The following is a 22500-nucleotide window of genomic DNA, read 5'->3' on the forward strand; positions in this document are numbered from 1 at the left end:
GGACGGGCGATATGGACTCACAACTGTATCACATCACTGCCTGATATTTACTGTGATAACGATATTACAAGCCCAAATCAGCAAACGCCGGGTCAGTGCGGACAACACAGATAACAGAGAAAACAGTGTTTTACATTTACTGAGAGCTGTGTTCGACTGCAGACAATACAGCACACAGCTGCTCTGTCATGCTGCCGCTCCTCTTCACAACACTCAGAGACGTTTAGGGACTGAAGACGGCGAGTGCTGAAGTGTTTCAGGGATAATTCTGTCTCATTCCTCCTGCAAACAAGTCTTAGTGTAGGCAACAGTACAGCGCCACACATTCTCTATTGGAGACAGGTCAGGACTGCAGGCAGGTCAGTCCAGCGTCTGTCTCCTCTGGAGCATCACAGAAGAGCAGGTCACCTTCGCCAAGAGCACCGACACAACCCCAGACCATGACAGAGCCGGGCTGCTGGACGTGTTGCTGGTGTCAGTCTGGATGATCCTCTTCTTCTTTGGTGTGGAGCACACGGCGTCCATTTCTCCCAGAAACCCCTGAAACACTGCTTCATCTGAGCACAGGACACGTCTCCACTGTGTGATGCTCCATCCCAGACGCCTCCCAGCCCAGAGAAGCGCTGCTGGACACTGTTAACATAGGGCTTCCTCTTGGCACAGGGCAGACATCACCTGTGTCATCATTATTCAGCAGATCACCTGATCACGGCCCTGAACTGCTGCTGTATCTGTTCTGCAGTGTGTTGAGCTCTGACTGACAGCAGAGGATGGAGATTCACACATGAGCAGAAGATGAGCAGCTCAACAGCAGATATTCTGTGTTCATATCGTCTGCAGTCAAACACAAGTCAGAGCACATCAGGAGATCACCGCTGTCTGTTTATTTGTGTTTGTCATACTGTCCTACGCTTTGCTGATCTGGTGCTGTCGTAACTATGATTCATCTGTGTCCACTGAGAGTCCTGTGACTGAAGCAGAACGGGTTGATTTTACATGTAAATATGATCATTTAGCAGATGATTTTGTCCAAAGTGACTTACAGTTCCCTATATATGTTTCATATTAATATTTGACAATAAATACTGTCCAGGTGCCCACCGTCCTGCAGAGCTGTGATCAGAGCCAGCGCAGCAGATCATCAGTGTTGGAAAATCAGACTGAGCTGGTTCTGTGATGCAGGAGTAAAGCTCAATCTGCAGTACTGTTAGAACTTCCGGTTCAGTTGGATATTGAAGACATGACTAGAGGAATAAACAGCAGACAACAGTCAAACTGCTCGCTCTATAAACAAGTGTGCTCCTGACTAAAATAAAAGCAGAGTGATGTGATAAGAGCACAGCAGCGTGCAGCATTCAGCAGCATCACTAGTTGTTCTTAAGCTGTAAAAATCAATGGAAGTAAATGAGACCATACGCCTTAAGACAAGAAGAATCCAGTGGCTGCGGCCACTCGTACATGAGATGATGCACACACAGATGTGCTGCAGCGGGTCACAACACACACTTTGCAGGACAGTGGGCAGAGCTGCAGTTCTCGGACACACACTAATGTCGTGCTTCATTCATACTGGACTCTAGAGGGCGCCCTCACGCATAGACGACACATGTAGATTACTGAAGAACACACATGCTCAAACACACAAGACTACCGCACACATTCTACTGTAATAATAAAAACTCAGTGCACAGATCAATGATAGTATTCATCGTTAATATTAGAATAAGTCCATTTGTTATCATAGCAAGACTGCAGACGATAAGACATCGCCCGTCCCGGATGATGAGTAACAGGGTTAGTAGAGGAGCAGAGTTAGCACAGACAGTGACTCTTCATCAGATGAAGAAGCAGAGCGGGGACCTCACTCACACTGATATATAGATATATATATAACTGATGATAGATGGACAGCAGTGTAATAACCCAGTGAGGTGCCTCCAGCAAGTGCACTACCTAGGGTTAACACCGAGTGTCTTAGTTTGGGTGTTTGGGTGTGTTCCACCAGCAGGCGGCAGCACTGATCACACTGACAGCAGCTCATTAACCTTCATTAATCAGCTCCGGCTCTCAATCACAGGCCTGAAGTGACGGCTCTGATCTCCAGCTGAACTCAGCCCTCGTCTGCAGAGACTCTGAGGAGGACCAGAGCTGGGCTTATTTACCGAGCGCATGTTTATTTACAGCACATTCCAGCAGACCCCGCATGGAGATGAATGAAGCCCTCTGAGAGGAGAGACTGAGCCAATCACACACGCCCGCTACTCTAACCACTGAGTGTGTGTGTGTGTGTGTGTGTGTGTGTGTGTGTGTGTCTGCCAGTCCAAACACGCTGGTGAGAGTGGAGAACCGGCAGCTTGGGCCCAAACGCTTCAGGCTTCATAATCATCTTCATCTAGATCTTCACCATCTTCATGGCCTTCATCAGCCTCTTCATCATGGTGTGTGTGCAGTTGGGGACAGTACAGTGTGTTCTCTAGGCAAGGGTTAGTGCTGAACACCTCAGTTTCTCGCTGGACACTGGTTCTGTGGTGCTGTGTGTGTGAAACCCAAACGCTGCTCCTGCACACAATGGGCTGGTTGTTCTGGTCAGCTCAGCTCCCCTCTCTCGCTCTCTCTCTGCTGCTTCTGCTCTGCTTTTGCTCATTGTTAGGGGATTTTTAAAGCATTCGTCCTCTGCTGTGTTCAGCGCAGGGCTGATTCCCCTGATTTCAGCGATGCCGTGTGTGGAATGTGCGTGTGCGAGTGATGAAAGCTGCCAGTGTGCGTCTCGTGTTTTTCCAATAGTTTTTTCTCCTCAGACAGTCTCTCCTTCTTCCCTGGACGCCGGCAGGGTAATTTAGGAAACAGATGGAAGCAGTTTAGCAGAGTCTGATCCGCGGGCTCCGTCGGGCAGGCCTGGATCCGCCGTGGCCCCTGACGGCCCCTGACAGCACAGGAATGCAGAGTTTTACAGGCCGGACGGACAGCTGAGCCGCGGGCCAGAAAACTGGAGAATCCTCAGCTAGAGAGAGAGCCAGTCCAGAACTCCGCCGTGTGTCAGGAATGTCCCGCAGGTGGAGAAATATCCCGAATACCTTCATCTGCCCACAGTATAAACACTCCCTGACCAACTCCACTAGACTAAATAGAAAACAGCAGCCTTCTCTGATCTGCGCTCCTCTTTCCTTCTCAATAAAACTCTTAATTAAAAGCAGCTCATTCTCCTTCAACAGCACAGTTAACCCTCCACCAGCATTCCCCCTACCCCAGCACAGAACAACACACAGCCCTGCAGCAGGGTTAACAGACAGTATGGGCTCTGGAACTCACGCTCCTCATCCTGCGCTGCTCCCCCGGTCAGCAGAGCTCCCAGCGCGGCCACACACAGCAGCAGCTCCGCGCTCCGCACCCTCATGGAGGTCTTCATCATCCGTGAGCCGCTGTCTGGAGCTCACAGTCCCGCACAATACACAGATCAGGCCCGCTGGTCGAGCCCGTGTGTCTGAATGAGCAGAGCTGTATTTTGGGGAATAAAGCTCCGGCCCCTGCACCCCCCCACCGGCTGCTGAAACCCGAGACCTGCGGAGGGAGGAAGGGAGAGGGAGAGAGAGAGAGAGAGAGAGGGAGAGAGAGAGAGGGAGGGAGAGAGAGAGAGAGAGAGAGGAGAGAGAGAGAGAGAGAGAGAGAGAGAGAGAGAGAGAGAGAGGGAGGGAGAGAGAGAGAGAGAGAGAGGGAGAGAGAGAGAGAGAGAGAGAGAGAGAGAGAGAGAGAGAGAGAGGGAGGGAGAGAGAGAGAGAGAGAGGGAGGGAGAGAGAGAGAGAGAGAGAGGGAGAGAGAGAGAGAGGGAGGGAGAGAGAGAGAGAGAGAGAGGGAGAGAGAGAGAGAGAGAGAGAGAGAGAGAGAGAGAGAGAGAGAGGGAGGGAGAGCATTTAAGTGCAGTTATTCACACACACACACACACACACACACACACACACACATGCGCGCATACCCATACACACAGGTAAACACATACACACATAACTGAATGCGCGTATGCAAATGAGCCAGACATGAACCTGATGCACCAGACACTTTTACACCAACATCTGTTTACTGGATAATAAATCAATAACTCAGTCAGTCTCGCTCGCACTGCAGCATCTCTGTGGTGTTTGTTCTTCTATCAGGCCGGCACTTCTGTAATTAAATATAGATAATAAGGTAATTAGGGTAAAGTTACAGTAAATAGGCAAGTCATTGCATAACAGTGGTTTGTTCTGGAAGCTCAAAGGGGCTAATAATATGGTGTTTAACAATTAATAACTGCTTTTATTCTAGCCGAAATAAATCAAATCAGACTTCCTCCAGAAGAACAAATATTATCAGACACACTGTCAACATTTCCTCAATCAGAGAAACAGAATTTGGGAAACATTTAAAAAAGTAAAACAAACGTTCAAAGGGGGTGAATAATTCTGACCTCAACTGTGTATATATATATATAGAGAGAGAGAGAGAGAGAGAGAGAGAGAGAGAGAGAGAGAGAGAGAGAGAGAGAGAGAGAGAGACGTTCTTCAACTTTTGGAAACAAGTCTTCAGACCAAGACCTACTTAATAATATAAAAGACATAGATATAATCATATTTATTGAGACCTGGTGTCGGAGTAATGAGAACATACACTGTCCAAGAGGATACAGAGAGATCATTGTACCCTCAGTCAAACACTCCCAGATCAAATGTGGCCGTGATTCAGGTGGCATTCTTATATGGCACAAAGTTAATCTAAAACATCTGATTAAAGTCATCAAAACTGAAAATTCACTAATTTGGCTTGAATTAAAATCGATCCTGCCACAGAGTAACCTTTACCTATGTGCTGTATATATCCCACCCCATGACTCTCCTTATCATAAAGAAGACTGCTTCCAGCAGCTGCAGAGAGACGTCCTGCACTACCAGTCCAGAGGACACACTCTCATATGTGGAGATATAAATGCAAGGACAGGAAGAGAAATTGATTATATAAATATTGTAGATAATGATCACATATCTGAGAACATGTCTTACTCATCATCTGTCAATACTCCGAGAAACAGTTATGATAACATTATTAATGTAAACGGGAAAAAATTACTTAAACTTTGCAAAAGTCTAGGTTTATATATTATAAATGGTAGAACCAAAGGAGATTCTTTCGGTAGACCTACATATTGCTCCAAATTAGGAGCAAGCGTAGTTGATTATTCAATGACAGACATTGACCCGTATTTTATTAATGCCTTTACAGTTAGACCTCAATGCCCCATTTCTGACCATTGCCAAACAGTCCTCTACCTGAAGCAGTCATGTAACCAGCTCAATGTCCCTCCCCTTAATCAAGGAAAATTGTTCCCTTTAAAACCCAAACTCAGCTGGAGTCAGTCTGATGCAGAAATATTCAGAGAAAACATGTGCAGCTCTACAGTACACAAAATGATAAATCTCTTTATGTCCACAAATTACACACCAGATACTAGTGGAATAAACTCTGCAACATCCAATCTTAATAACATATTTCAAACTTTGACTACTATATCTAACATCAAACAACAATTCAAATTTGGAAAAAACAAACAAAAAAATATAAAGTACATTTGGTTTGATAATGAGTGCAAAAATCTCAGAAGAGACCTTCGCCAGATTGCTAATAAAAAGCATAAAGCACCAGCTGATCAAACCCTAAGACTTGCATATTCACAATGTTTAAAAAATTATAAAAAGTTGATTTGCAACAAAAGAAATCAATATTATGAGGATAAAATTAATGAAATTAATGAATCAATAGACCAAAACCATTTTTGGAATCTCTTTAAAAAATTTGAAAGACCCCAAATGGAAACATCACTGCAATGTGGCACGGTCTGGAAGAATTATTTTAAAAAATTATACCAACAGCCAGAACTCAACCAGCCTCAAACTAAAACCAAGAGTAGACTAGACGATTTAAAGAAGACAATTAAAGATCACCAAAACCCATTAGACACAATTATATCAACAACAGAAATATCAGAACACATTAAACATCTGAAACTGAAGAAGGCTTGTGGACAGGACAACATCAGTAATGAAATGCTAAAACTCAGCAGCCCTGACATAATTCGGGCTCTTGCCAAACTATTCAACCTGATCCTATCCTCTGGTGACATCCCTGAGACATGGTCTGAAGGACTGATTACACCTATACATAAAAACGGAGATAAATTCGACCCCAATAATTATCGTGGCATTTGTGTTGGCAACAACTTAGCAAAACTATTTTGCAATATTATTAACAACCGGATAGTGACATTCATCACAAAACATAACATCCTAAACAAATCACAAATTGGCTTCTTACCAAAACAACGGACATCTGACCATATTTACTCCCTTCATACTTTAATAAATAAAAACATAAAGAACAAACAAAGAAAGATTTTCTCTTGTTTTGTTGATTTTAAAAAAGCTTTTGATTCTATTTGGCATGACGGACTATTATACAAATTGTTGCAAATTGGCATTGGTGGAAAAGTATATAGCATTATAGAAGCCATGTATAAGAAAAGTAAATGCGCTGTAAAAGTTGGAAATATGAGAACAGAGTTTGTCCAGCAGAGTCGAGGGGTGCGGCAGGGTTGCAGCCTGAGCCCAACCCTGTTTAACATCTACATTAATGATCTGGCAGACATTCTAGACGGCTCCAACTGCATCCCCGGCCTCACTCTGCTTGACTCTAAAGTAAAGTGCCTGCTGTATGCGGATGACCTGGTGCTGCTGTCTCCCACAGCAGAGGGTCTCCAACACAGCCTGACTCTGTTGGAGCAGTACTGTGAGGAATGGGCACTGACGGTCAACCTGGACAAAACCAAAGTCATGGTGTTCCAGAAGAAGGCCAGATCTCAGGGACACAAATATCAATTCACATACAGAGGAGAAACTCTAGAGCATTGTAGCAGTTACTCATACCTGGGCATCCAGATCTCTGCCTCTGGGGGCTTCAATCTCGCTGTCAAGACCCTGAGCGAGAGGGCTCGCAGAGCATTCTATGCCATAAAATCACGCTTTGGCCAATTACAGTTACCAACTAAAACATGGATTAAATTATATCACGCTATTATCAAACCTATATTACTATATGGGAGTGAAATTTGGGCACCAGTATTAAAATTAGAAAATTGGAATAAAAGTTTAATTGAACGAACACAATTAGAATTTGCTAAAAGCATATTACATATCCACAGAAACACGTCTAACATTGCCTGCAGGGCTGAACTGGGTTTATACCCGCTAAATTTGGAGATTCAGAAACGAGCTGTTCAGTTCTGGCTGCACCTGCATCAGTCGGACCCCCAGTCTGTCCAATATAAAGCCCTTCTGGCTAATGAAAAACCTGCAGTGTCTCATCCTCTAAACACACTGGTATCTGAGCTACTGGAAAAAACACAAACCGAACCCGTCCCCAAACAAAACCTTCACAAACAAATTGACAAAACATTAAAATATAACTATGATGAAAAACTGAAAACTGAATTCAACCTCCAGACTAAACTTAAATGTTATTCGGCCCTAAATAGAACCACACAGTTGGCAAATTATTTATCATTAAAACAATTAAAAGAAAAGCACATTCTTTCCAAATATCGCCTCTGTGATCATGACCTAGAAATAGAAAAAGGCAGACATAAAAAATCCTGGACTCCTGAGGAAAAGAGAATATGTCAACAGTGTGACACAAAGCAAATAGAGGATGAGACACACTTCCTTCTGTTCTGCCCCAAATACAGCACGACTAGAGAAATATTTTTCCCCCAATTTGAAACATTGATCAATTCATTTTTTAATTTAAATGACTCAGAAAAACTTTACCATATACTCGGAGAGGATGAATTGACATTTGAACTGGCTGCAAAATATGTATATACCCTACACACCATAAGAAACGGTTAATGTAAATTTGTGTCTTATTTAAATAATTTAAACTTTTTACTATTATTATTATTATATTTATCAAATGTATTGTTTTTTTTTTTTTGTTTCATTATATCTTATTTGTATTACTATTAATTATTATTTTCAATGGTTTTAATATGTTTCATATTTGAAATGCTTTGGCAATACTGTATTTAATGTCATGCCAATAAAGCAACTTGAACTGAACTGAACTGAACTGAGAGAGACAGAGAGAGAGAGAGAGAGACAGAGAGAGAGAGAGAGAGAGAGAGAGAGAGACAGAGAGAGAGAGAGAGAGAGAGAGAGAGAGAGAGAGACAGAGAGAGAGACAGAGAGAGAGAGAGAGAGAGAGAGAGAGAGAGAGAGAGAGAGAGACAGAGAGAGAGAGAGAGAGAGAGAGAGAGACAGAGAGAGAGAGAGAGAGAGAGAGAGAGAGAGAGAGAGAGAGAGAGAGAGAGAGCATTGTTACGGTCAATTCAGTTACAATTTAGTAATTAGAGTTTCTCTTGCTGTAATTAATTGTTACTGTTATTTCTACACAGAGTTCACAAACAATAGAAAAACTGTTTATTTCTCCACAAGTAATTATTAATTATAAAAAATAAAATATAAAAATTAAATATGCTCTCAATAAGATTCTGGATATAATGGCTGTTTTAAAGAGTTGTAACTTGGGAAATGTCTCCTATACCTGCAGCAGAATCCTCCATATCGCCTTTAATGCACTGAATAATCTTCACAGTGACTGTAACTAGTGTAGTCATGATGCTGGAGTGTCCGACTGTGAGATTACACCTCAACAACATCAACATCCCATAGCATTTGCTCTATTTAGTGATTAATAAAAGTGAGATCAACTATAGTGTAGAGCCGCTCTCCTGCTTCACCTGCTGGTGTTCTCACTCATGAGGTTGTTCGTTATATCAGCCAGAGGAACGAGAGAAGAGTGAAGAGCTCAACTACAGCAGCCGCTGATCTCCATGATGGTGAGGTCAAACTAAACCCTTTCAATAAAGCATATAAACTCCTGCTCATCCTCAAATATTCCTGCAGATATGAGAGAAATGAAGACAGACTGATCAGTGAAGCTGCTAATGCTGAAACTCACTGGAGCTGTTCAATCCTCTGCTTCAGCTGGTGTGGTGTCTGTCTGTCTGTCTGTCTAGTGGACTAAACTAATCGACTGGTTTAGGGGCTGGTGAACTGTCTCCTGAACACTGGTCTGGTCTGTCACAGGTATTGTCCATCACTGAGCAGGTTTACTGTAGATTATACAGACTTTTACTGCTAAAATCACCGACATGTTTTACAGTCCACATGATCAGATATCATCAGTGTTCTGCAGGGTTGGACAGATCTGCTGGTGTTGAAGTGTGTTACAGTCAGCAAGCTGATCTCAGATGAACACAGCTTCAGTGTTGAACAGCCATGATGACACACACCTGAACACGAACACCAGCTCTGAGGAGGGCGAGACCAGTCCAGACACGCACGCTCACTAATGTGTGTGTGTGTGTGTGTGTGTGTGTGTGTGTGTGTGTGTGTGTGTGTGTGTGTGTGTGTGTGTGTGTGTGTGTGTGTGTGTGTGTGTGTGTGTGTGTGTGTGTGTGTGTGTGTGTGTGTGTGTGTGATTTAGGACTCATTTTAATCAAATACCAAACAGTAAAGAATCTGAACAGTGTCTGATTCTCATCACACACACACACACACACACACTCAGCTCAGTTCAGTAATAGATGGATCCTTGATGAGTATTAGTGTTGATCAGTGATCAGCCGTTAGCGCTCCGGGGTCTGGGAGTTGTCCAGCCGAGTGTTTTACTGTCTGTCATGGGACAGAGATTAAAGTGTTTGTGTGTGTGTGTGTGTGTGTGTGTGTGTGTGTGTGTGTGTGTGTGTTTCTGTGAATTACACAAACACTACAGATGTGAACATGCGGATCACACTTCCTCTCCAGCACAGGAAGTAGAGGAGGATTTCATCTGTGCTGAACACACACACACATATACATACACACACACACACACACACACACAATCACTTACTGTTTAATTACACATCTGGACCAATCACTGCAGAGCTGAAGACCCTGAGCAGAAGAGCTGATCTCAGCTCAGACCTGTAGTGAGATCCCCACCATGTGTGTGTGTGCGTGTGTGTGTGTGTGTGTTCAGCAGTTGCACAGTACTGCAGGAGATGTGTAAAAGATGGAGGATGAGTGAGTGTCTGAATGCAGAACTCCTGATCTCCATCTGCACCACATCTGTCCTGCATGTGTGTGTGTGTGTGTGTGTGTGTGTGTGTGTGTGTGTGTGTGTGTGTGTGTGCTACTGCAGTAACAGCTCCCGTACCTTCAGTCCTCTCTCAGAAACACTGCTCACAATTCAACATTCGTGAGAGAGATGTACGCAAACACACACACACACACACACACACACACACACGGACACTGCATAGTTTGCCGCTGTTGGTCTAGTGTACACACTGTACTGTACTCAGCGGCCTCTCAGACTCTCCTCACCTGCTGAAGAACACTCATGAGCCTCTTGATGAATGGAGAATGTCCTCATCAGTCAGCTTCTCCTCTAACAGCTGTGTAACACCACAGAAGAAGGAATCAGTAGACACAGACCGAGTGTGTAGATGAGCACCGCAGGCGGAACAGCTGCTGATATTCTGAAGGAGACTCGGAGATGAGGAGCGCGAGCAGCGCAGGCCTGATGGAGGACGCAGGCTTGTTTGAGGACTAATATTGACAGATCTTCTCAGCCGTTTCAGATGTTTGTCTGTTTGTTCATCTGTGATGGCGTTCCTCTGTTGATGAGCACATCACAGGACTTTATCTCCATGTGTGAAATTCAGTGGAGCTTGTCTGAAATCCCCAATGCAGATTACAGCAGCTGAGGGACGAGGCGAGGGTCTTCCGCTGATACTGTGCTGACACACGCTGCTGTATTCACAGGCCAGACCCTCATGCACACTCAGTTCTGTTTCAAAGATAGATGTTTCTCCTCCATGACGCCTCTTCTACTTCAGCTTCTGATCTTCGCTCTGGCTCATCTGCAGCGGGGATTGTCTGTATATTAAACTATACCTGTTGGATTTCATTATTAATGTGCTATACTGAAATGATGGCAGTAACGCACTCTCTCCTGTTCTCTGACTGATCACCTATTACACGGCGCAGAAACAGCCTCATGATGGCGTCTGCGACTACTAAAGTACACTACACGACCTGCGTGAAGTGAAAGTCTCTCTGTGTGTGTTTATGAGTGAATGATTTAATGATGTTTCTGCCATAGACTGAAATAAACCTGCAGATGAGCTTCACACACGCTCTGGCGGAGCTGCTGCTGTCAGTGATCTCCAATAATATCCAGATTCAGGCTGATTTACTGTATCCACATCTGTCTGTATACTTTTGAAGAGTATTTAATAATAATATATTATATTAATATATCAATATATTTGTTAATAAATAAAGGTTTAAATAAGAATTTCAAACATTTTATAGAAAATGTGTGACAGGTGGGCCTTCATCATTTGATTGGTGAAAGAAGCGGGCCCCGTGGTGGAACAGGTTGAGAAGCGCTGATCTACGGTCATGTGCTGCTGGATGAATAAGGTCAGAGTTGGCCAGGGGTGACCAGAGCATGTGCTGCTGTGTGGAGAGATCATTACAGACGTATAAACACTTGACTAAAGCACTTCAGTGAAGGTCAGAAAGGCTCACGAGCTGCTGCAGCTTCAGCCTGACACACCTGAACCCTGAGCTGTTCTCTGCGCCCGCCGGCGACCCCTGCTGCTCACACCTGGAAACGCCACACACCATAATATACCATGATTTACTACAGACACAACCGGAAAGACAGCATGTGTGTACTACTTATTACAGCCTGTATACACGAGCTCTGTGCTTATAAAATGTAAAAGCACAGCTGACTGTAGTAAACACATATCGGCTGAGGTTTGCTCCACTCACCACACGGTCACCACTGAATCCAGAGGAAACCTGTAGAGATGAGGATCAGTGTGGGAACACTTACACTACAATAATTACTGTTATCTCAAACCAGTTCAATATTTCATATACATTCTATATTATATTGTTTAATAATCGATTATACCATTGCTCTAGATTTACTGTCTGCTTAGCTCAATATGTCCATATATCAGTATAATCAATCAGTGCGCTGTGATATAACGACAATGCAGCTATAATGAGAGAGGGAGAGAGAGAGAGAGAGAGAGAGAGAGAGAGAGAGAGAGAGAGAGAGAGAGAGAGAGAGAGAGGGAGAGAGAGAGAGAGAGAGAGAGAGAGAGACAGAGAGAGAGAGAGAGAGAGAGAGAGAGAGAGAGAGAGAGAGAGAGAGAGAGAGAGAGAGAGAGAGAGAGAGAGAGTTCATCAGTTCTGGATCAGCTTCTCTCTGGCAGGAGTTTGGGAAAGACACACACACATTCTCCAGGAGCTGCTGTGATCAGCTCACCTGCTTCCAATCAGTCCTGCAGCTTTCAGAAAAACACAGATGTTTTCTTCGTGTGTGTGTGTGTGTGTGTGTGTGTGTGTGTGTGTGTTCACCTCTGACTGAACTGAACTGAACTGAGACGGCGACATCTAGCGGACAAAACAGGAACTGACAGATCTGGAAGGACAGCAGAGAGTAAATAGCCAAAGCTGTAGTGAAGGAGAACAGATGCAGGAACTTCTTCCTCAACACATAATAATAATCATAACAATCATCATCATCATCACCTTCACAAATTCATGTTCAGGGAACAGGTAAAGACTGTAAAGCAGGCGATCGACTGAACATTTTACTTGTTGATTTCAGTGTACAAAGACACATGACAGAAGCACACAGAACACACACTCCTCATCATCTGAGCAACACTATACTGTCCTGAGGATCTGCTGAACTGGACCGATCAATGGAGGAACAGGACAACATACTCAGATCAACATCAGCAATAAATAAAGCAGACAGCGGCACATGATCAGAGCAGAGCGGCAGACGGCCTGTGCAAAACACTGAGGAACAGCTCACGGATACTGTAACACACTCTAATGTTCATATAACTCAGTGCGAAAGGGCAATGAAGCCAAGAGGAGAGCATGAAGAGCAGACGAGTAAAGCTCAATGTCCAAAAGCCTGAAGAACAGAAGAACTGCAGCGGCTTCATGAGTTCACACACACACACACACACACACACACACACACACACACACACACACACACACACACACACACACACACACACACACACACACACACACACACAACTCTACACATCAACAACCGTCTGAAAGGGTTAATTCTCCCAGATATTATTCTGTCATCATCAATTTAATCTCCACAGCTTCATTGATCTGATCAACACTACAGCAGATATTCTGGAGATGCTGGACACCCGCAGACCTCCAGTGTTCATCTGCAGAATATCCTCTTCTGTGTTCAGCTGATGCTGGAAGCTCCTGCAGACGCGTGATCCCTCAGCCCTGACGACCCTGCATCTGTTAATATCCACTGACCGAGGATCAGCCTGCAGCCAGATGCAGCGCTACTCCAGACGTCTCCTGTCAGCCTGCAGATCCTGAGGGAAAGCTGGTCAACTCTCCACATGAGTGTGTGTTCCTCTTCAATGTGTGTGTGTGTGTGTGTGTGTGTGTGTGTGTGTGTCTGCAGTCTCAGATGGACCCCTGGCTCCAGTGTGTCGCCCACTGCCGTTTGTGCAGAATGAGTGTGTCGTCCAGCAGTGGAGCGTCCCGCCGCATGATCTTCACCGCCTGATACTGAGGAACCTGATCTTCATGCCGAACCCTTCTGAAGAAACCACACTGAGGAGAAACAGAGAGAGAGAAGAGTGACCTTTGACCCCAGCGTCCAGCCTGTTGACTGTACATTACTGCGCTGCTACACAGTAAAATCTTCAGAGTAAAATTTCCTCAGTTCAGAAAACATTTGGTCCCTCTCTGAATTGAGCAAAATGTACTCAGCAGCAGAGTTAAAGTTAATGAGACAATGATGGGGTTAATTAAGTGTTGATTGAGCACTGATGATGAACACCTGCTGTTAATAAGCAGAAACAGAAAAGAAGCAGCAGCAGCTTCGCTCATTGGTTACCTGATTGACTTTATTTCTGTCAGATGTTAACAAAAGTCCACATGAGATTTATTGAGAATTAACCGTTTTAGTTATTTACATTTTACAAAAAAAAAAAAAACGTTTTTTTTTCTTCGCCTGATGTCACCATCATGGAGAAAAGTGGTTGATTTACTTGGACTCGATTTCTAATGTTCATTGGGTTTTTTTTCTTGCAATGACAAGTATAAAGAGAGCACAAGTGATCAAGTTGATTGGTCCTGTGTGGATTATTACTCCTGATAAAAGTAATTGTACAAGAAATTATGGTTAGAGGATGGTTTATCATATAAGAAACAAAATTCAGTGTTTTTCAAGAGAATGTATCTCAGCTGTGGTGTTATACTAAAATACATTGAACACTGAATCACTTTAGAGACACAGACATCAATAATCAGCGTATCCATCTCAACAGTGGTTAGAGTTTTTTATTTTTTGGCTGCAGTGCATGTTAAGACAATCATACGACATTCATCCATAGTTCCCAGCATGCACTGTAGGAAAAAAAAACTCTCCATAGTTGAGAAGCATACGCTGATTCTTTATGTCTGTGGGATTTCAGTGTTTCAGGTGTTCAATCTGTTTCATGATCTGATAATAGTATTGGTGAGCTCCTTTTTCTTAATTTGGTGCTCCTTTTGTGAATCAACATTATTTAAACTTAATAGTTGAAAACAAATTCTACTGATTTGACCAGTGACTAACCCATCACAGAGTCAATTATCCAGAGCACACCTGCTCTCTTTATACAATATTTGCCACAATACACTATTTGGCAAACAAAGAGAAACTAATGTTAGCAATCGAGTCAGAGTCCAAGTAAAGCAGCTGCTGTTCTCCTCAATGGTGACAGCTTAAACACAAAAAGTGTTTTTTTTTAATGTTGTTGTAAAAAAGAGTTAATTCTTAATATTATCACTGTATGGAATTTCATAGGGTGTGGCAGAAATAAGGCCTAACAGGTTGTTAATAAGTAAAGCTGCTGTTTGTGGAGTTACTTAATGATCCTTTGCTGAGATTTTGAGAGATGTGATGTGTTTTATTTCAGTTTGTTTATTCTATGGCTGTGACTGAAGGTAGATGTAGTTTTGTGTTTCTCTTCTCTGTTTCTGCTTATTAACAGCAGGTGTTCATCATCAGTCCTCAATCAACACTTAATTAACCCCATCATTGTCTCATTAACTTTAACTCTGCTGCTGAGTAAATTTTGCTCAATTTAGAGAGGGACCAAATGTTCTCTGAACTGATACACTATGCTGAGATCTCCCGTGTGCATCTGGATTCTCTCTTCAGTCAGTTTTGAACAGCAGGTGGCGCCGGTGCTTTAGAAACTCTGATTACACCTAAATCTAAAATAATCATGACATGACATTCAAGACATTTAGGAAAGAGTTAAGCTACACATGACTAGAGTGTTGATACAGGAGCTGTCACTGGGGCGGTACCTTTTGAAAAAGTGCATATTTGTACCTGAAGGGCCCATAATGGTGTCTCAAAGGTAGTTTTTAGGTACCAATATGCACCTTTTGGGTACCACTGTGGACTATTTGGTTACAAATGTGTATCTTTTAAAGAGGTACTGCCCCAGTGACAGCTCCTGTCCCTCTATTCCTGAGAGTGTAGAGATGTGTGTTTACATTCAACTCCTAATGAGAGAAAAGCCCAACAGCAGTCCAGAGCGCCCTCTGCTGGTAACTACAGCACTTTTGAAAAAACCCAGAACTGATTTCTCACACTATGTTCCCCCGCAGCTCTACTATCATCTGCTTATGATCTGAAAACATCTTATTCTGATGGACCCTCAACATTACACTGACTACAACTCACCCTAACCACTCCTGGAGGGCCGGTGTCCTGCGAAGTTTAGTTCCAACCCCAATCAGACCCATCTGAACCAGCTCATCAGGCTCTTACTGGAAACTTCCAGGTCATTGTATTGAAGGAGTTTGGAGCTGAACTCTGCAGAACAGCGGCCCTCCAGGACTGAGTTTGGGATCTCCTGCTGTAACCCAGTACTCACCATTAGTCTGGCTAGAGTTAGTTGACACACAGCTGCAAGATTACTTATACTGAGAATAATACCTGATGTGGACTCTCAAAATATAGCGAAACCAAAACTTAAGTGCAAAAACAAAATTGCAAGACAAGATGTTTCCTTTGCAGAGTTTAACACAAACCCACTCCACCCCTGCATGCCTTCATTCATTATCCACACCATGCTGCATCTCCATCATCACGCTCCGACACACTGCCTGCAAAACAGATCTCCATCATCATTTCCCAAAGAACCGCAGACTTTAGATCTAGGAGGATGTGACGTGTTGTGTTGGACACTTGGAGATGCAGATACAGCCAATCAACATGACCTGAGACTGCGTCACCGTGACAGTGTAGAGCATCACAGAAGATCCAGCACTTCATAATGCTCATGGTGGAAATCATATCAGTGTTGATGGAAACACATTGATGCTGTGGGCCGTTTCTCGTCTTCTATTAGCATGTTAAAATCAACATGTCCTAATGGAACGTGTCTGAAACACACACGTCTGCTTTCACTGGTTGAACGGGATGGATCGGGTCTGTTTTACTGGTATTAGTAGCGGAAACCATCAGATTCTTCTGTGATGTTCATTCCTGTTCACACTGCTGGATTATCCGCCCAGGAGCCGTGAGGGTTTATTATCAGCATTATGATATTATATTATTATCATCACTCTGAAACACACACACACACACACACACACACACACACACACACACACACACACACACACACGGCGAGCCCAGCTGAACACACACAGCAAACCCAGCAGCAGCAGCAAGACAGAGTTAGCAGATCTGGAGGCTCAGCTCTGTGTACTGGGCAGGTGCTGTACAGGTGTGTGTGTGTGTGTGTGTGTTGGCCCAGGGCAGGTGTGTACCGTGAGCGTCTGCAGGTGCTGTGACGAGCCCTCACTGCAGCTCGGTGTGTTTCCGCTCGGCGTCTGACGGCTGCTGCTGCAGGTGAGCGCAGTGATACTCCGTTTCATACTGCGGCTGCCGCTCCGCACGCTTGAAGAAACCACACTGATCCAGCAGAGGGCGACAGAGGACAGACACACACACAAGAGGAGGAGGGAGAGGGGGAAGAAGAGCAAGAAGAAGAGGTAGAGGATAACGAGGAAGATGATGAGGAAGAGGAAGGAGAAGGAAGAACAGCAGAGTGTGGTTAAAGCATCAGAGATGAACAGAGTTAACAGATGATGAGAGACGAGTGTATGAAGTGGCCCACCCTGATCTACTGTGTGCACTTCTGAGAACACTCCTGTAGGACTAATACTGTCACACCCTGATGCTGCGCTAGACATTTACAGCACGTATTTACTTCCTGAGTGGGAAAGGAAGTGAGGTGTGAAGAACATGAGGGAGAGCGAAGAAAGAAGGAGCAGAATCTGAGAATTACAGCTCTAAACGACTCGAATCAGTCTACGGGTCATGACGGGACACTCTATTGACAGTGGAGGACTGGACCAGCACCGCCATGGCCAGGAACAGCTACACTACATAGGAACATCCAGTCGGTGCATTATCTGTGCAGTGTGTGTGTGTGTGTGTGTGTTCAGGTACACACATACCTTCCACAGTAAACACACGAGCAGCGCCAACACAAGCACTCCAGCCAGGACAGCGATGAGGATGATCCACCAGGGGACGCCATACTGATCCGACAGCCCGATCTCTGGGTAGATCATCACTGACACCTGCACACACAGACACACACACACACACACACACACACACACACACACACACACACAAGCGCACAAGTAAAGTAATGTGTGTGTCAGTGTGTGTTTATGTGTGGGTGTATACATGTGGAAGTATGTTTGTGTTAGTGTGCGTTACGTGTGTGTGTGTGTGTGTGTGTGTGTGTGTGTGTGTGTGTGTGTGTGTGTGTGTGTGTGTGTGAGTGTGTGTGTGAGTGTGTGTGTGTGTGTGTTCTGACCTGTGTGGAAGAGTCCTTCAGCACTAGATGTCTGATGCTGGACCTGATGCTGATGTTGGCTCTGACCAGCAGCTCTACTGCACTGACCGATGGAAACTCCTGTTCAACACACACACACACACACACACACACACACACACACACACACACACACACCCACACACACACACACACACACACACACACACACCCACACACACACACACACACACACACACACACACACACACACACACACACACACACACCCACACACACACACACACACACACACACACACACACACTGCCCTTCAGAAATCACTCTTATATGCAGAAGAATAAAAATAACTCTGAACTTTGAAGCAGAAGTGTTTTGGGTTAGGGTTAGGGTTAGGGTTAGGGTTTGGGTTAGGGTTAGGGTTTGGGTTTGGGTTTGGGTTGTCGCTGGGACTCTCGGTCAGTTTGATGCATCCTTTATAAACGAACAGTAATTTGTATTTGAGGATGACGACGCTGAGGAACAGTACTCTTCATCTTCTGCTGCTGACTGACTCTCCCTGCACTGCTGAAACATGTCCTTGGTCACGGTTACTGTACATGTGGTTCAAAACACCTTATGAGTACGACTAAACTGAGGACAGTGACGCTGTCTGGTACAGCAGACCCTGGATCCTGACCTGGGTTGGGGTTCACATCTGAGCGGCTGGTGTTCGGCTATTCCCCATAGAACACAGATGGACCCTGAAAGAGTGATGAGGGATTATCCAGGAGTCGTGAGGGGCCGCTGCAGTTCCAGTCACAGTTGTCCATGTTCAGCACAAGGGTGTCCATCAGTGCCCACGGCAGCAGGTCACCCTATAGGCCCGAGGAAAGTGATCAACATTGTGCTTCTATCATCTGATCTCTGACAGTATGTCCTGGACACTTGGCTAAAGAGAGGCAGAGCTGTCCACTCATCAACACCTGCTGGAGTCCAGTCTGCTAACAGAGGAGGACAGACCCGAGAGAGAGAGAGAGACACTGCCGTGAGGAGCTGTGGAGCCTGTCCTGAACCTGCTGGTGGACACTGGGGGTAACGGGGGCTGACGGGCTGAGTGTGCTGGAGTTAGGGCACTCGGGGAAGAGAGAGAGCTTGAGCCCAAGAAACATTTCCCTAACTGGGACAATAGAGTTTACCTCAGCTTACCTTGAAAACTCTGGGAAGAGTTCTGGAGACCATCACTACCATCAGCTGGCCTTTATTCTGGCACACCGTTCTGCTCCACAGGAAGAGGAAGCAGCTCCACAACAACACTGAATAGGAGATCTGCTGACCTCCACTGGAGATGATGTCCAAAGGCATAGCAGACGAAAGGGCCCCGCGTGATAACACCCCCCGCCCCCCCCATGCCCTACACTCATTTTGCAGACAGTGGAAGGAATACTGTGAGAGTCTCCTGAAATCCCACTGACAGGCTACTGAGGAAGCAGAGACGGGACGCAGCGGTGGACTCACAGATCACACAAACTGAGGACCCAGAGGCGCCTGTGAGCGGCACAGTGACAGACGGACCAGTGAAGTAGCAGCAGGAATGGGCCAATGTACCGCTCCATGTGCTGAAGAAGCAGCTGAGCTGAAAGCCAATCGCTCTCTCTCTCTCTCTCTCTCTCCCTTGGTTATGAGTTTGGGTCAGACCTCGGACACTAGCAGCCCAAATGATTTTCCTCCGCAGAGTTCGCTCCCTCAGAGAGGGCAGGAGCTGCGTGCTCTATGCCTAATAGTCCAGTTTTGTGGTGAGGAATAACCGCTTTATTAATCTGCTGCTGATAAACCGGGCCGGCTTTACTCTGCCGGAACCACCGGCTGGATCTACATTATCCTGCTTATTAAATGTTGACATGCTGTGTTTAGTTGCAGTGTGAGCTCTATCCTCCAGGTAATGAGGACTGAAGTAGAGTCTGACCTCGATGAAGCTGCTGTTCCACAGGTGACCTTTGATCCGGAGGCGCATCGTGCCAGACAGCGACTGCAGAGGACACTGAAAGTGCAGGCAGCGTGCGGAGCCCACAGCGCAATCCTGAAACACACACACACACACTCAGCTGTATTTCTCTGCACCTCAGCTGGACCTCTTCATATTCTCCAGAACACTCACCAGTGTGAGAGAGCGCCTCCTGTCAGACACAGACGGCACTGCAGCCATAGAGGACGAGTCTGACACTGCCTGCTGATGGGAACGCACCGACCGGCGGCTCTGCACAGAAAACACACTGCTGCAGTCAGCACTGTGTGTGTGTGTGTGTGTGTGTGTGTGAGAGCACCTGGTTAGTGTGTGTGAGCACCTGGTCAGTGTGTGTGTGTGTGAGCTGCAGTGTGTTGAGGTCAGCCTGGGGTGGGCAGTGTTGTTCTTTGGACTGGTCCAGCATCTGCAGGGTGCTCGGGTACAGCAGCCACTTGCGGTTGGGCAGCTCGTACGGCCAGAACACATTCAGAGACGCAGAGCCGAGCGTCGGCAGAGACAGACCGCTGTTGGACACCTGAACACACACACACACACACACACACACACACACACAGCATTATGCATCTCGTCAGTGTCTGAAAGTGAGTCCAGCTCCACTCCACTTGATCAGAGGAGCCTTGTCCTGAATGGGGGACAGTCCCACACAGTTCTGCAGAACACGTCAACACAAGACCCAAACCATTCAAGCAGTGGCTGAGCTGAGACGTGATGAGCCGAGTGTCACGCTAACAGCAGGAGAATCTTGGGAAAGTTTGTGAAAGAGGAAACTCCCGAACACCAGCACTGAACAGGCGGATATACTGCAGTCCCGGTGCGGGAAACTCAGCCAGTCTGAAACCCTATTTGGGAATGAGGGGCTTTACATGAGAGTGTGTGGTCTCCGTGTGTATTATCTGCAGCTGCTGAAACTGATCTGGGCGCAGTGATAAACTCACGATGAACTCAAACTCCACCGGGCTGCCGATGTCCTCCAGCGTGCTCATGGCGCTCTCTCCTCTGACGGCACCACTGAAGAAGAGCTGATGAGGACGAGCCACACTGCACACACACACACACACACACACACATGAGAGCGCATCAGCAGTGACGATCAGCTGTGATCTGATTGGTCGTCAGCACTGACCCGCTGAGCAGCAGAGGAAGCTCGATCACCACCCGAGCAAACGCAGACACCGGGGCCAGAGACGGCTGCTCACTGATCCTGATGAACACACACACACACACACACATCATCATCATCATCTGCTCTCCATCACCCCCGCAGGTCTGGAGCAGAAACACACTCACGTGGACAGAGTCAGCTGCACGCTCAGAGAGGTGGTGTGGATGCTGATGGCCGAGGTGCTCAAGACCAGGTAGAACTTCACCTGAAACAGACAACGCTCAGTGTGTGAGTCTGTGTGTGTGTGTGTGTGTGTGAGTACGTGTTATTGACTGTCATACCACAGCGTCTCTCTTTAGAGGGTTTCCCAGCTCACACAGAGCCTGAGAGCCATTCTGGTTGACCTCACACAGCACCTGCGGGAACACAGAGCAGAATTAAGAGGACATACACACACACACACACACACACACACACAGACACACACACACACACACACACACACACACACACAGACACACACACACACACACACACAGACACACACACACACACACACACACACACACACACAGACACACACCCTCACATACACACACACACACACACACACACAGACAGACACACACACACAGACACAAACACAGACACACACACACACACACACACACTCACACACACACACAGACACACACACACACACACACACACAGACACACACACCTGCTGGCCGAGGAGCCCAGAGTAAGAGAGTGTGTGTGGCAGGGACACCAGCAGTTGTGCGGCGTGGGCATCGTCTCCGTCCTCCAGGGGGCGCAGCGGGTCAGACGGGGTGTTGGTGACCGTGAGCTCCAGCAGCACCACCCGCTGGTCCGACAACGAAAACACCTGAACCCCAAACTCGTCTCTGCACAGATCATGATCATCATCATCATCTTCATCTTCATCTTCATCATCATCATGACATAGCGATAGGTTTCCTTAGCTTGTCTTATCTAGTGTACGGATGTGTGTGTGTGTGTGTGTGTGTGTGTGTGTGTGTGTGTGTGTGTGTGTGTGTGTGTGTGTGTTCTGCTGGCCGTTCTCACCGTGGCAGGGCCCTGAAGCTGCTGGCCTCTCTGCTGCCGAACTCGTAGCTCAGCTGCAGGTTACTCTGGCAGATCTGATCCTCTCCGCAGCCCTCACGCACAAAGTTCACCTGCACAGGTGTGTTCACACAGTGGCAATCAGCGAGACTACACGAGCTCTCAGCACACAATCAGGAATAATGTTTTGATAAGTTGTGCATTGAACAGTGCTGATCTCATCTGCACGGGTAAAAAGATCACAGCATCTTCAGGCATCAGCACACGCCTGCAC

General features: G+C 45.8%; 3 protein-coding genes across 9 annotated transcripts in view; 1 reads left to right on the forward strand and 2 right to left on the reverse strand.

Annotated features, from left to right (window-relative positions):
* col2a1b (collagen, type II, alpha 1b) overlaps positions 1–3483 on the reverse strand; it is a 33851-nt gene extending 30368 nt beyond the window's left edge. For 2 of the 3 annotated variants that reach the window (XM_087272341.1, XM_087272342.1), the window contains exon 1: positions 3310–3483. In XM_087272341.1, coding sequence (XP_087128467.1) covers positions 3310–3409 — 100 coding nt within the window. In that variant the 5' untranslated portion in view covers positions 3410–3483. 3 annotated transcript variants of the gene reach the window in all.
* The window catches only part of nckap1l (NCK associated protein 1 like), a 104854-nt gene that overhangs the window by 17624 nt on the left and 64730 nt on the right, over positions 1–22500 (forward strand). The gene's annotated exons all lie outside the window — the stretch shown is intronic.
* The window catches only part of itga7 (integrin, alpha 7), a 20625-nt gene continuing 10856 nt past the window's right edge, over positions 12732–22500 (reverse strand). The window contains exons 14-26 of one of the 2 annotated variants that reach the window (XM_087272979.1): positions 22230–22339; positions 21865–22048; positions 21483–21557; positions 21327–21406; positions 21163–21240; positions 20975–21077; positions 20359–20553; positions 20172–20270; positions 19980–20093; positions 18056–18154; positions 17685–17810; positions 16992–17136; positions 12732–13766 (exon numbers count right to left, since the gene is read on the reverse strand). In XM_087272979.1, coding sequence (XP_087129105.1) covers positions 17023–17136; positions 17685–17810; positions 18056–18154; positions 19980–20093; positions 20172–20270; positions 20359–20553; positions 20975–21077; positions 21163–21240; positions 21327–21406; positions 21483–21557; positions 21865–22048; positions 22230–22339 — 1377 coding nt within the window. In that variant the 3' untranslated portion in view covers positions 12732–13766; positions 16992–17022. The remainder of the gene's footprint in view (positions 13767–16991; positions 17137–17684; positions 17811–18055; positions 18155–19979; positions 20094–20171; positions 20271–20358; positions 20554–20974; positions 21078–21162; positions 21241–21326; positions 21407–21482; positions 21558–21864; positions 22049–22229; positions 22340–22500) is intronic. The other variant, XM_087272978.1, reaches the window with a different exon arrangement.

Source organism: Danio rerio, chromosome 11 (assembly GCF_052040795.2).
Source record: "Danio rerio strain M-AB ecotype USA chromosome 11, GRCz13ab, whole genome shotgun sequence".
Classification (NCBI taxonomy): Eukaryota; Metazoa; Chordata; class Actinopteri; order Cypriniformes; family Danionidae; genus Danio; species Danio rerio.